Below are 15,704 nucleotides of genomic sequence, written 5' to 3'. Positions count from 1 at the left end.
ATGTTTTGCTCACTTCTCTCAGGCTTATATTTTCTGTGTTTGGTGTTTTGTTGAAACTTTGAAATGTACATCAGTTGGGCCTCATCATAGAAAATAATGAATGTGCCTTGTGCTTTACATGTACTTGTGCTATTTGTCAAATTGAATACAAATAACCACATGTTTCACTGCTGAAGACTCTATTTTTTTTTTAAATGACCACTGCAAGAACTAACTGAACTGTCCTTATATGATCATTTTAGTAAACCAATAATGTACAGTTATTTAAAATATCTGAAAAGGTCAACAATATATTTTTGAAAAATTACATTTGAAGAAGATGACATAATCTAATACTAAACTTTCACTATGTTCATCATTTCTTTAAACAAACACGTTCAACATATTTAAAACCAAGTCACACAAGACAATTTACACGCAACCAGTCCTAGGCAACCTCAAAGAAGAAAACAAAATTCATACTCATTTAAAAGTAGTTTTGAAAAAAAATATTTTGTGCTACTCTTGTATTCTCATTTGCAAGCAACTAAGTTGGTTGCCTTGAGAGTTGCTTGTAAAAATTGCCTTATATGATAAGACCATAAAATTACATGTAAATACTTTCAAACTTGGTTCATCAGTTTCATCAAGGAAAAGCTGCCCCATCTTGCATGACCGATGAATCTCAAAGCAGAATCCAAGAGTCAATTCATCAAGTAAGTCAGCAAATATATCCTCTTCTAAATCCTGAGAAAATAGAAAACAAAACAAATAACTGTACATTTTAGTTTTGATTAATGTAATCATTTTTCACATATGTCACAATAATTCTAACAGGCAACCCAGGGCGAGTCAAAAAGAAGATGCCAGGATTGGTAATGTTTTTCAAAATAAACAAATGACAGTCAAAAGTTCAGTAAAGAATATATTTAAAAAACAAGCACTCTCTCCTTCTTAATTAGAAAAAAACCCTGAAAGAAATTGATGATTCCTAAGAGGAGTTAGGTCTACATTAATAAAGGTACTCATTTTGCAAGATGTCCACTGAATATTTTGTTTGTACATGTACCCTTTGCTACTTACTCAGATGTTTAGATTCAGTCAAGCATTTACACTCCATGGACAGCTACATGTACAAACATGAGTGCTTTCAGTAAAACAGGCATAACTTCTCTTAGTAATGGTCAATTTGTTTGTTTCTATCAGATAAGCAGGGCCAATTTCCAGAGATGCAATTAGGTGTTGAAAAAAATCTCAACAATTTTGTGTAGACCTTTTGGACACTTAACCCCCATCCCCCCCCCCCCCCCCACCTCGCAGTCCTGCCAACATTCGTATCCCAGAAATAGGGACAAACCTGGACTTTTTTGTTTTGTCGCGCGAGGTGAACATACGGAAGCTATATAATATACCATTTTGGGGTCAAACAAACTTTGGGTCACATATTTGTTTACTAGCCCAGTTGTAACATCAAACAATTTTTAAAACAGGAAAAAAATAAATTGTTTTTGGTGGGGTTTTTTTCCACAAAAATTATCTCTCAGCAGCAAAGCTGTCGGCCACCATCTTGCATTTTCACAGGGCTTGTACAACATCGACAACAGAGGGTGCTTTACTGCATTTGAAACGTATTGAGTCTTGGCCCAAGACGTCAATGATCGGTATTGCATGGTGTATTATGTACTGGGCTTCGTGTGAACTGGTCTGACATCTTGGGTCAAGACTAATCATATCTGCCATCTGCATAGTGGTTGAGAGTGGTTGCGATGCAAGGTGACAACACAAGCGTGTTGAGGGTGAACTGATGGCAATTAGTAGGACCGATGCATGTATTAATATTCACAAAGGATCGCGGACAATATCATTTGGGATTGTGTTCAAGTTTTAACTGCGATTTTTCGAATTTTTCAGAGTAAAACAGCAAATTTGGAAGCATAAATCGTGGAAATATCCGACAATTTCCGATTTTAGGGGTAAAAATCAGAAAAGCCGATATTCATTGCATCTCTGCAATTTTATGGAGCTGCTTAATGGTCGATTTTGTGCTTAATACCCTGTTCACACATAGGCGCCGCTTCTACTAGGATGAAAAAATGACCGAGAACGTGGCCAATTGTGGACCAATCGAGGGTCAAACGTTGGAGGATCTCCATGGGCGTGGTTTGGTCAGAGTGGGATCTCCCAGGTCGGGAAGCTGCAATCTTTTCCCATCTTATTTTCGAACATATTCAAAAGAAGCGTAGTCAGCCAGCCAACAATGAGTGGGGAAAAGTCACTGTGGGACCGCCATTAACACACAAGCATTGTGGTAGCAGCGTGGTGAGACCGCAACACTGTCTGCAACCATTACGAAGTACAATGTAGAAAACTACTAGATCGGCATCAGTCTACAATCCCGGCCAAATTGCTTAGGCCTACCATTCCTAACGCTACATAAAACCATTCCCAGTCCAATTCTTAATGACAATAATCATTCTCTTCCCCAACCCCCCGCTCAATGTTGACTGGACAAAGAAGACTGTCAATCAGAACAAACATTGAAAGGAGGCGGGGGGGGGGGGGGGGGGTCCAACGAGATATGGCCGGGATTGAGTGAATTTTATTATTTTTTAATTACCAATTAGTGTTTTACAAAGACTTTGAATCTCCAAAGACAGTGAATCTCCATTTACTGCTGGGTAAGGATGTTTTTGTTGGTCGTTGGGAGGGGGGACTGACTATGATTGTGCTTTGACAGCCACTTCTCATGTATTGCTGAGTACAGCGTTAATACACAATTCAAATCAGTAAGGATTTTTTTCTCATTGGGGGACGGGGGGTGAGGGGGAGGCTAACCTTGATTGGGCAATGACAGTAAATGAGTATTTCTTGCCGAGTACAGCGCTTGAACACGAAAGGACACACACAGGCAAACTTTGTCTATTTGGGAAGGGGGCATACATTACGCCCAGTATTATTTTGTGACCATTAATACAAAATAAGTAATATGCATTTGTAATAATAGAAAAACTGGGATTGAAAATGAAAGAATGGGTATAAGCAATGGACATCCGTTGTATGCCCCGTAAGATGATAAAAATAAGAGAGGAACAAAACACAGCATTTTATTCATCCTGGAGTCCTTTTAGCTTCAACTGATAATTATGGTTTGTTAAGTGTATCTCTTAACCATCACACCACGGAATCACACACAAATTCAAGTGCAGTGATGCCCATGATTCATAGACTTGATTTCAAGTCTGAGATCGCGGCTATTCCTATTATCAGGCACGAAAAACGCCCCCACAGGTAAGCTATCATGAGCCAATCTAACAATAGGGCGTTATTTGGGGCAATCATGTATTGGCTATAATAGTAGACTAAAAGCCACGCTCTCAGGCTTGGAACCAACTCTACACAGTTCACCATAGTAGATTAAATATAAGGAGATTAATGAAATTTCTTTCCCATTTGGTATTGAGGGTTAACCGTTTGATTTTCTGCCAAATAACTGAACGAGGTGGATGAAAAGAATATGAACATGCTACAGTACTACAACGAAAGATTATAATTAGGTTCATCCAATCTCGTTCCATGTTTTATACCAACGAATATTGTGTTTTACATCAACAAATATCTTGTTTTACAACAATGGGGGACTAACAACCATGTTCATCGTTGTGTTTCACATTCCTGTGTTTTTTCCAGCTAGAACAGCCCATAGACATAAGGTGTGAATGAGATCAATAAACCTCAACAGACAAACAAGTCTGCAAGTGCATAAAAAATAAGTTTAGGCAGTAGTGACAGGGATTGGCATATTGACTAGATCGTGGATATAAGGCATCCTTCATGGTTTGGTTTACGGAGCCATAGAAGGATTGCATAATATTTTTGTTAAAAGCATGCCGCGATTACAGGAAATTTGCATGACCTTGCAAGGCTTATCATGAACAATTACGATCGTTTTGGGACAGATGCAGAAATAAAATGTAAATGGTAAGAATGTCCATATTCTGTCTTTTAATATTGCCACCATTCCACAGTGGTTTAAAACCCTATGTGACCCCGACATCGACAAGTTTCTGTACAATAATCGGTCAAATACCTTTATAATCGGTCAAAATACCTTTATAAGATCTCAAGCATGTCTCAATGTCATCTTTAGATAGATAAAACGTGGTTGTCCATTAAAATAATCCACAATTTATCGATCCTATCGTGATTCACGAATTATTGTGACAATTTTTATGATGTGGTTTGAAGTCAACAGAGGGCGCTATATCTTCTGTGTGTAATGTTAACTAGCGGGGTGCCGCGCGACGCTAGATGATGAAAATCCTTTACACAAAATATTTCGAAATGTAATGTGGGTGAGGGTGTAATACGCCTCTCTCAATATTTATGCATGGCGTCATAATTCTAACCCAAAATGAAGCTATTTCGCACGTCCGCCACTACTTGCAGTGGCTGTGCCCACCTCGTTTTGGGTTAGACGACGTACCTTATGCATACTTCTAGAAACTATAAGGCTCCCCCGTGAGCCTTATAGGGGTCTAATATTTTGGGCCTCCTTAACGCTACACGTTTTTCAAATCAGCGTTGATAGGTGAAACTGACCGTTAGCCAGCAATAACTAAAGTTTCTTTTGTACTACATCTACCGAAACTTTCCCCACACACTCAATATACATTTATAATGCTTGCATTTCCTTTTTAAAAAAACATCGTCAAAAAATGACATTTTCACGTCCCACGATATACATAGCATTGCTACAGCACTATAAGTAAAGCGAGTTTTCGGAACATGCTATGTGCCACAAATTTAATTTATCTACTGTTTTGGGTTTTTTTTTTCGGGGGGGGGGGGGGTGGTAAGAGCGTAGGTCTCTTTTTAGTTTATTCTCATCTGAATTGGTCTTGTAAACTTTCTGGTCAATAGGCTGCACGTTACGGGAGCACTAAACGTGAACGTCAAAAAAGTGTTTTGTTTATTGTCACTTTGGGCTTATTGCATCTCGCGAAATTTTAATGACAAATGACACAATTTCTGACCGCATTCATGTTCATGCTGCTCTAAGAACAAACCTCCATACATCCCATATCTCTGGAACCCTATATCGTACAAACTAAATAAAAACGATAAATTCATCCTCACTCCTTAATTTTCTCTAACTTATTTCACTTTCAGAAAGCATGTCAAGTTATTTTTAGGGTTTGTCACGTCCAGTTTGGGTCAATAGACAAACTCCTAAAAATGTACCCCATTCAGCCGCATGAGGTCTCTTTTGTTAATATTATCTCCAGTAACCAACCCGACGACCGATTGCTAAATATAGGCTACAAAATGGATTTGGCAAAATGTACATTCTGAGACCTGACCGACACACTGCTCTAACCAATTTTGTGAATGGACTTTTTCAAAAGGAAACTTATTGTCGTTTTGCTTAACAACTTTGACCAAATGCAAAGTTATTTTTTACAGCTTCAAAACAGCCTTTGCTTTGACATACGTGTATAAGTTTCACAAACTTCCGTGATGGGGTAAACTCTGAAACTGCAACACTATACCTCCATTAACATACCGTAATCTAAAACGGTATTCATACTCATTTGAGTTTACTGGCAAAAGATAGTGTCCATAGTTTATAAAAACAGCAAGATACGTTTTGCGTCAATAGTGCAATTTCTGTATGGAGATTTTTGTAAGTCCGAGGTCGCCACCCACTTTCAACCTAAAGTGGTCCCACGGCGACCTCCTTCACCAAGCAACAGGTGGCCTGTCTCAAAACCAGACAACACACCACTCACAATACACTGACCAGAATGTAAAGAGCGGTTAGGCTCTTTGTGTAAGGCCCCCCCCCCCCCAACCCCAAAATGTTATAAATTGTAAAGTTCCCTTAGACACCTTCCAACCTATAGCCGGCCCTACCCAATGTTTCCAAATTATAAAGCTTCCGTTTGAGCCCATCCTTGTCCATCATGATAGTTCTCATGCCGTTTGGAAGTGAATGCTTTTTTTATAAATATTCTCCATTTAATCTTTTCAACAAATGAGTCACCTGTCAGAAGGATTTCTAGGAAGTCTGATAACAACATCGACCAGTGGTTGACACATGGTCGCCTGCGAAACATCAATCTGTGAGTTACTTCATTCATTCAATGCAAATTCGTGAGATTGGTTTCGGTTTTGTCCTGGCACCCAGCCTCTTCGACCCTTTCGACTCTGCGCAGCAATGAATGAACCAATCCGGAGAACCATGCTTAGTACAACATGAAAGTTACCCGACCAAAAAGGGCGGATTGAATGGCGGGTGGGCGGGCAAGGGGCAATGAGTGAACCAATCCGGAGAACCATCTGCGAAACACTGTCCAATGAGTCGCCTGTCAGAAAGATTTCTAGGAAGTCTGGTAACAACATCGACCAGTGGTTGACACACGGTCGCTGCCCAAACTTTCTCCAATCAGATGACTTGTAAGTGGGAGTTTGGGTCAGGGTTTTGTAGACTTGCAACCCGACGTCTGAAACCACACAAACGTATTGAATTCCACACACTTAACCGTGTTGATTTCCACAAGGATGCCATGCCACTGGACCTTCTAATTTTCAGTCCAAGATGGCGCGGGTTACGCTTTTAATAGTATAGATGTACACGATGTTTTTGGTTAAAAACAGCATTCTGAAAACTTAGTTTTTGGGAGTGAAGGCGATCTTGCAGGATTTCGGTGCTATTTTATTTTCAAAGCTAAGTAGTCACTCTATCATTTTATGGAAACAAATACAAAAAATATGTTGGCCGTTGGTGGCCGATTGGGAAAATATCCAACGTTTTGATTTTTGTTTATTTTCCTTAATTTTGCGATGTAAACAATTGCTTTTTTGAAAATTCTCATTTTCAGGAGTAAAAACTCATTTTCGCTATATTACCGTGAATTTCTAGCCACAACGAATGGTTACTATACTAATCTATTACATATTTTTAGCATTTCGTCCAGGCCCTTAATGGCGTATTTTAAAGATGTGTGGCGGTATTTTTTTTTATAAGTAGCATTTTTTGACATTTTAGTTGAAGATTTCAAAGCATTTTTGCCATATCATCAAAACTTCGGTCCGTATTTAATTTTCTACAGTGCGAAAGGTCACTTATACAGGTAATTTAAAAACAATATTTGTTTTCTCAAACAATTTGTATATGCCTACCCAGGTATTTTTTTTAACATAAGGGTTTGTGATTTTTGCTGAATATAAACGTATGTCACAATATACGAACTGCAATTCCTTAAAAAACCAGGGTAATAATTTTCAAAAAAAATAAAAATTCTTCAACAAATTAGTTCTTCTTGTTCAAGTCACCAAAGATATGAAGTTATCTCAGAAAAAAAAATCGGACCTGATGTCTGGGTCTTAAACCACTGTGCATTCTTTTATTATTGCCCGCATTTGAGTATTGGGTAACATTTTTTTACAAGTTAACAATGTCCAACCTCCACTCTTTGTTAATGGTAGAATGTCTGTACCCCGTCTTTTAATAATGCCAGCAATCAAGTATCGGGAAGATTTTTTTACAATTTTAGTTAAGAATGTCCGACCTCCCCTTATTATTATTTTTTTGCCGTTTTGGAACAAACAATATTTTTAAATGGTAGAATGTCCGTATTCCGTCTTTTAACATTGTCGGCAATCAAGTATTGGGGAAGTTCTTTTACAGTTTTAGTTAAGAATGTCGGACCTCCCCTCTTTATTACTTTTGTTTCCATTTTGGAACAATGGCATTAAACAGTTTGTTTTTTTAAATGGTAGACTGCCGTATTCCGTCTTTAATTATTGCCGGCAAACGAGTATTGGGAAAGTTCTTTTTGAGTTTTTGTTAAGAATGTCGGACCTCCCATCTTTGTTATTTTTTTGCCGTTTTCGAACAAATGCATTAAACAGTTTTTCTTTTGGTAGACTGCCATATTCCGTCTTTTAATATTGCTGGCAATCATGTATTGGGGAAGGTTTTTTTTTTTTCAGTTTTAGTTTAACTCTTAAAAGAATGTCGGACCTCCCCTCTTTGTTATATTTTTGCAGTTTTATGACAAACAATATTTTTAAATGGTAGAATGTCCGTATTCCGTCTTTTAGTTTTGCTGCTTTCAAGTTTTGAGAAACATCTTTTAACAAGTTAACACTGTCCATATCCCCTCTTTGTCATTTTTTTTGTTGCCGTTTTGGAACCAATGCAGTACAGCAATGTTTATGTTTATGCTAAGAATGTCCGTATCCCTTCTTTTAATTTTGCTGGCATTCTAGTTGGGGAACTTTAATTTAACAAATTAAGAACATCGGACCTCCCCTCCCCTCTTTGTTATATTTTAGCAGTTTTGGGAAACGTTTTGTTTGAATAGAATGTCCGTATTCCGTCTTTTATTATTGCCTGCATTCGACTAGTGGGGAATTTTTTTAATGCAAATTCCACGTAAAATTCTAGAACTCCTCCTTACAACAAACCCAACGCTGTCATTCATTGAATATTTCACCATTAAAAGAGTTAATAAAACACCACACCTGTGTCTTGTGGCTTCATTTCACTCTAACAAATAAGGACGTTTGGCACAGCACATTTTGAAACGATTCTCTCGGCACGCTTTCCCAGCTTTTCTTATTCAATCTGGAGATTATTCAATCTGGAGACCATCGAATTGTTGTTTATCCAACAATTTTCAATGTCTAGACTTGGTTTAATATAATATAAACACTCCAAAATCAGCCTTAAATGTTTAATAAACTTTGCATCGGGTTAATTTACAAATGAGAAAGGGGGGGTCTTAATATTGAATTGAAATGCTTAATACTATTTCTACCTCCATGCACCAACACATGTACATTATTGCCAACAAATTCACAATATTAAATGAAAATCAAGGAGGACACAAGTCGGGAAAAGTTTGAAACTCAGAAAGGATCTTTGGATACAGACAACCAAGAATGTCCATTATAATAAATAGGATAATAGTTATTAAGAATAATAAATTTGTGCAAAATTAGGAGACAACCTTAACAAAAGGAACAACATGAACTATCGTATAGGCCTATCGTTTTTGAACCGATGATATTCAGTTGGAGTGGGAGGGTTACGTACTACGATCGTCGCAATAGTATTTGTGCCAAGCACATTATCAGCAGGACTCAACAGTGTAGTGATGTATCTTCACACGATTAAAAAAAAATAGATCAAAGTTCTTGCACTTTTCCAGCTCCTTTGTCAAAAAACAACAGTTTATTAAACCTTGCAGATGTTCTTAACATAAATAATCATCTGCTGTTCTTACTTTCCAAGTAGAAAACATCAGTTTAGTTATAAAATCCCAAGTAACTGTCGCTCAGAATAAACAAATCCACACTTGATGTCAAAACAACAATGTAGTCTGCTTCGTCCAATGCCTGAGAGGGCAGAAAGCCACAGTCTCAGAGACACATGTTTCTATTGGCTGTTGAATTTCCATATAGCGCGTAACAAATTTTGTCATTGGCCGATTTTGCCCAACTACCAGAGCGGTTATTCCACATCACCGAAGAAAACGTTTAGTCATCGGTGGTGGTTTCTTATTAATTTAGCATGATTTTTTGTGCCAGAAAATAAATTAAATATGAATGGTTTTAAATAAAAAATAATTATTTTTTTATCAAGCATAAATGCTGCAAAATATGCATCGCAAATTGGATCGCAAAATTTGCGATGCACTTTTTAAAATTGCATTGCAAATCATCCAAATTGCTGAACACAAGTTGTTAAACACGGGACCTACAACAAAATTGTACGGCAAGTTTTCAAGTGACTTTTAAGTCTATGAACATGACAATGACAATCAAAATCCTAGAGAAGGCAATTTGTGTAGACCGGAGATCCTGATAAGACAACAAATTTTGACAGGGAGGGAACTCCCGTTCTGTCAATATGGAAATGTAATACATTCTTTTTGTAACAAAGATTGTTACACGTTTCAAAACCCTGTAGAATGAACGCCCAGTCTCTGCTAAACAAGTTTGACGAACTTCACATCATTTTTTGTAAGGAGAAGGTATAGGGGGTCATCACCGAATCTTGGTTTGCCCCTGGTATGCATCAAAACCAATTAAACATCAATGGATATTCTTTGTTCTCTAAGTGTAGAGAGCTTCGTTGTGGAGGTGGCGTTGCAATTTATATAAAGGATGGAATACCAGTCCAAACTATTGATGTTCAAGTTCCTGAAGAACTTGAGTGTGTATGGGTTCTGGCGAGACCGACACGTCTACCTAGAGGGGTATCTGCCATAACAGTATGTGCTGTTTACATACAGTGATGTTTAAAGGTAGTTATCAAAACGGGGAACGGGTACCCGCGAGTCACTTGGCAAAACTCGTTACAATAACGAGCGATGACGAGCGAGTTTGAGCGGGTTCGAGCAAAAGTGTGTGATTACATGCGGGAGCGAGTGGGTTGGGGGAGTACCCCATTTACCATGTTGAACGAGGGCTAACGAGGAGCATTCATGCGTAAATAATGACCTGAAGAGAATTCTTCAGCGGTGCCCGTCTGCGGACGGATCTAAATGTAGTTACTGTGTAAACATGGTCCATAAAGTCTTCTGCCGACCACACAAAGCACAACTGACTTGTGCCGACCACACAAAGCACTGTCAGAAAATCCTTGGTGGTCTGGCGACGGTTCCAGCAGTCCATCTTTTTAATAATTATCCCGTCTCCAGACTTTGGAGTATTGTTAACATGCAGAGAGTTTTATGCAGAGAATGTCCGAACTTTTGTCCATCTTATTGTTAATAATAATAGTCTTTGAGGGACATTTGCAGTTGGACAACAATTTTGTGGAAAAAAGAACGCCCATATACTCCCGTCTTTTACATGATGATCCCGTTCAGAGACTGTTGGGTCAGAGACTTGGAGACCGTTGGAGTATAAATGTACTTTGCTCATGTTTTAAATAGAGAATGTCGGAAGTCCCATCTTTTTAAAAATACTTGGGCGTTGTGGGACATTTGCAGTTGGAAAATACTTTCATTTAAATTGTAAGGGTGTCGGTACCCCGTCTTTAAAATAATAATCCCGTTCTGAGACTTTTGAGTATTGTTAACAAAATGTTTTATATAGAAAGTGTCCGAACTCCCACCTTTTTAATAATAATTGTCGTCGGGACATGTGCAACTTGGACAATCATTTTTTAAACGGAAAAAAGAACATCCGGATAGGCCTACCCCATCATTTATTTAATTAGTGGCCACAACTTCTGTACCCCGTCTTTTAAATAATAATCCCGTTCAGAGACTTTTGAGTATTGTTGAAAAAATGTTTTATATATATAGGGAATGTCTGAACTCCCGTCTTATTAATAATAACTGTCATTGTGGGACATTTGCACAATAATTTTTTGAATATGGAAAAAAGATCGACTGTTCTCCGTCTTTTAAATAATAATCCCGTTCTGAGATTTTTGGGTATTGTTAACAAAATGTTTTTTATAGAAAATGTCTAAACTCACATCTTTTTTAAATAATTTTCGTCGGGACATTTGCATTTGGCTATAACTTAATTAAAATGAAAACAAAAACGTCCGTACTCCCGTCTTTTAAAAAATAATCCCGTTCAGAGACTTTTGAGTTAAATGGAACGTCCGGATAGGCCTACCCCGCCTTTTTTTTAAACTTAATTAGTGGCAAGAATGTCTGTATGTACTTAGTCTTTTAAATAATAATCCCATTCAGAGAATTGTGCGTATTGTCGATTTTTATTTTTTTTATATATAAAGGGAACGTCCGAACTCCCGTCTTATTAATAATAATTGGGCAATAATTTTGAAAATTGAAAACAGAACGCCACATCTCTGTCTTTTAAAATAATAGTCCCGTTCTGAGACGTTCGAGTAAACATATAGAGAATGATTGAACTCCTGTCTTTCTTAATCATAGTTGTCGTTGTGGGACATTTGCAAAGTTGGTTTAAATTTTAAGAATGTTCGTACTCCGTCTTTTAAATAAAAATCCCGTTCTGAGACTTTCAAGTATTGTTTACAAAAAGTTTTTTTATATTCATAGAGAATGTCCGAATTAAATTTGGTAACATGGGGGGGGGAGGGAAACGTCTGTACTCTGTCATTTTAATATAAAAAAAACCTTCTGAGACTTTCGATATGTCAACAAAATGTATAAAGGAATGTCCGAACTCCCGTCTTTTTTAATAATAATAATTGGGCGTTGTGGGATTTGCAGTTGAACAATATTTTGGTAAAATGTTTCCCAAGTATGTCCCTACTCCGTGTTTTAAATACCAGGTAATAATCTCGTCTTTCAAATAATAATCCCGTTCTGAGACTTTCGAGTATTGTTAACGAAATGTTTTATAAAGAGAATGATCAAACTCCCGTCTTTTTAATATTCGTTGTCGTTGAGGGTTTGCAAGTGGACAATATTTTGGTTAAGTTTTAAAAAAGGTCCATACTCCGCCTTTTAAATAATAATCACGTTCAGAGACTTTCGAGTATTGTTTACAGAATGTTTTTGTAGAATGTCCGAACTCCCGTCTTTTTTATTAATAATAATTTGGCGTTGTGGAACATTTGCAGTTGGACAATATTTAGGTTAAATGTTATTTTAATGTCACCTGGAAGTGGTATTTTTTCAAAATAAAGCTTTTGTCACTAATATTGTGTTTTGATGAGTGGAATGTGAATAAACAGTTAACTAAGGTTTAAAAAAATCAGTTCTTATGTTATTTACAAATTTAAGAATAGACCCCGACCCGAGAGGGCGCTGTTTGTGACGTCAATCGAGGCAGACTTTGCCTGTAATGCGTAGAGTAAACACAATTGCAAAGTATATGTACGGACCAAGTCGTGAGTTTGTACGTTTCAAAACATTTTGTTTTTTGTTTTTTTCCGGCAATGCCGACCAGGTGTATTGCTGCTGAATGCAGAAAAACACTTTTTGAAATGTACCAACTCACGACTTGGACGTACATGTACTTTGCACGTGTGTTTACTATACGCATTGCAGGCAAAGTCTGCCTCGATTGACGTCACAAAAGGGGTAGGCGGAGTCAGCTCCCCAAACAACTTTATATATTTTTTAAACATATAAATCGTGACAAACAATTACTAAAAAATTGTTTTATTGTTCATAAGCATATACTCTTATGTTTGAAAGAAAAAAAATTCTATTTCCAAGAACGTCACGGTCCATACTCCTCTTTTAAAGACCCGTTCTGAGACTTTCGAGTATTGTTAACAAAAATAATGTTTTATACAAGTGTCCGAACTCCCGTCTTTTTAATAATAATTGTCGTTGTGGGACATATGCAGATTGTACAATAATTTAAAAAATGGAAAAAAGAACGTCTGTACTCCGTCTTTTTAATAATAATTCCAATCTGAGACTTTCAAGTATTGTTAACAAAATGTTTTAACCGATGTAATTTTAAAAAAATTGGGAGCTAAACGCTTCTGGACTAAAGCTTCTGTATCTTCTGTGTTGTTGTATTAAGTAATCATAGTTGTTCTCAATGGCACATTGAAAACAGTTCGAGCGACATGGCAACAAACATATATTGTTGCTGGCAACCATTAACAAAACATTTCTGACCAGACCAAGCAAGTGCATCACAGACAATGCACAACCAGAAGGTGTTTAGTAAGGGGTGGGTCAGTCATTGTTGGCTACTTTGAAAAGGCTATAGAGATGAGCTATAAACCACCACAACAGAGGTGTGAAAACAGCTTTAAATGATATACATGTACATGGTAGATCAAGGGAAACTTTCCACCAAGGGAAATGCAATAAGTTCGGAAGAAAATAACCACTAGTTACTCAAATTTCTTTACATGTGGATGTAAACATTAATTCAGTCGTTATAAACAAAGTGTTTATTCTGGATCGCTACTTATATAATATATTAATATAAGTGACAAGTACAAATACACAGCAAAGGCCAGAGGAACTATAGTATAGGCAACTAATTCATATTTGAAAATGATCTGATTTAATTAATCAAATATTTATACAAAACAGCCACCACGACCACTCCTAGCTCCAAGTAATCATTATATGCCCATGCGCCAGTCTTATTTAACAATTACAGGTCAAAATATTAAGTCTAGAATTCCTGTCATCGAAAAAAAATCAACACAACATGGGCCCACTGGTCACAAATAATTGAACAGTTGATTTGTATTAAAACAAGTATAACCAGTCAGCCTTCGAAACCCACAAAACGATTTATCAAGTTAAAAGACCAGAATGCTTCAAGGTCTCACTACCTCCCACTCCAGGCCTCACTGCCAGGGTCGGTGACAACTTCCCCTTAGATGTGTGGCAACTACTGAGGTTCAATAGTAATACAAAATTGTTACACTGGAACTTGATACAAAGTATAACAACGCTTCACATTTTTGCTTTGAACGCCGCCGCCGCCGCCGCCTCCCCCCCCCCCCCGCCCCGCCATTTTTTTCTTTGTATGCCGCCTCCCATTGCTCTGCTACCTTTACAATTTTTCTGTATAAAAATTAAAACTACATGTTATAAATAAATCATTTAATCATACATACATAAAAGTATTTCCATAAATTTATTAGTCGTTTTTTAATCTCTTACCAGTATGTTAACAACCAATTCTCCATGCCAACAATTGCTTGAGAGTCACCTGATACAGACAATAGACCATCTCCGCACTAATTATCCAGAGATCGGAATTTGTATCCTCGGTGACTTCAACAGAATGAACATCAACTCCATTATTCGGGGACATGGACTGAAGCAGGTAATCAAATTCCACACACGCGCTGATGCGACGATGGATCTTATCCTCACTAACCTATCAGACCATTATGCATCTCCAGCGTCTTTGTCCTCCATTGGTAGAAGTGACCACGTGTGTGTGATTTGGAAACCGCTTTTTCGAAACTGTAACAATAACATCACTTGACGAGTTATACAACCTCTTCATAATTCTGGAATTAGATCCTTTGGTCGTTTGCTACAGAGTCAGGACTGGAGCAATATCTTCAAATGCAACAGTGTTCAAGAAAAAACTGATTTATTGTATGATATATTGAACACAGGTATTCACAATAATTTTCCCACCAAAACAATTCTGACAAACCGTGGATAACTCCTAATATAAAAAAGTTAATCTCCCAACGTCAAATTGCTTTCTCTGGAAACAACTTTGCTAGATGGCGCAAATTGCGTAACAAGGTCAAAAGCGAAATTGAAAAAGCTAAGATATCGTTCAATGCTAAAAGAGTTCGCAATTTACAGAAAACTGACCCACGCAAATGGCATCTTCAAGTTAAATCTATGACTAACTCTGCTAAGTCCGATTTGAAATACAAGTTCCCGGAATTGACAGTTCTGATTATAAAAGTATTGCTAACATAATTAATGTAATTTTTTCTGATGTGTAAGCTGATCTTGTGCCCCTAGACTTGTCTAAGCTTACTGCTTACTTGCCAGCTGAAAAACCAGCCCCCAGTTATACCCATGGGAAGTTTTTGCCAAACTCAAAAAGGTTAAAGCAAATAAAGCCACTGGTCCTGACATGATTCCCCCTAGACTAGTCAAAGAATTTGCTTATGAATTAAGCCTCCCTCTTACTGATATTCTAAATTGTTCTTTCAGGGATGGTAATGTCCCCTCCCAGTGGAAGCAGGCCATTGTTAGACCAATTCCCAAGCAGTACCCTCTTAAGTTAGATAAACTGCGTCCCATTTCACT

At 37.4% G+C, this 15,704-nt stretch overlaps 1 protein-coding gene across 2 annotated transcripts in view; it reads right to left on the bottom strand.

Moving 5' to 3' along the window:
- LOC139936992 (ataxin-7-like protein 3) overlaps nucleotides 1-15,704 on the bottom strand; it is a 184,098-nt gene that overhangs the window by 148,262 nt on the left and 20,132 nt on the right. Inside the window, exon 3 of one of the 2 annotated variants that reach the window (XM_071931904.1) lies at nucleotides 601-726. The exons of the other annotated variant lie outside the window; for it this stretch is intronic. Within the exon in view, the coding sequence (XP_071788005.1) occupies nucleotides 601-726 (126 nt within the window). The remainder of the gene's footprint in view (nucleotides 1-600; nucleotides 727-15,704) is intronic. 2 annotated transcript variants of the gene reach the window in all.

This window comes from Asterias amurensis, chromosome 5 (assembly GCF_032118995.1).
Source record: "Asterias amurensis chromosome 5, ASM3211899v1".
Classification (NCBI taxonomy): domain Eukaryota; kingdom Metazoa; phylum Echinodermata; class Asteroidea; order Forcipulatida; family Asteriidae; genus Asterias; species Asterias amurensis.
Note: the sequence above shows the minus strand (reverse complement) of the source record. Positions and strands in the feature narration are given on the sequence as shown.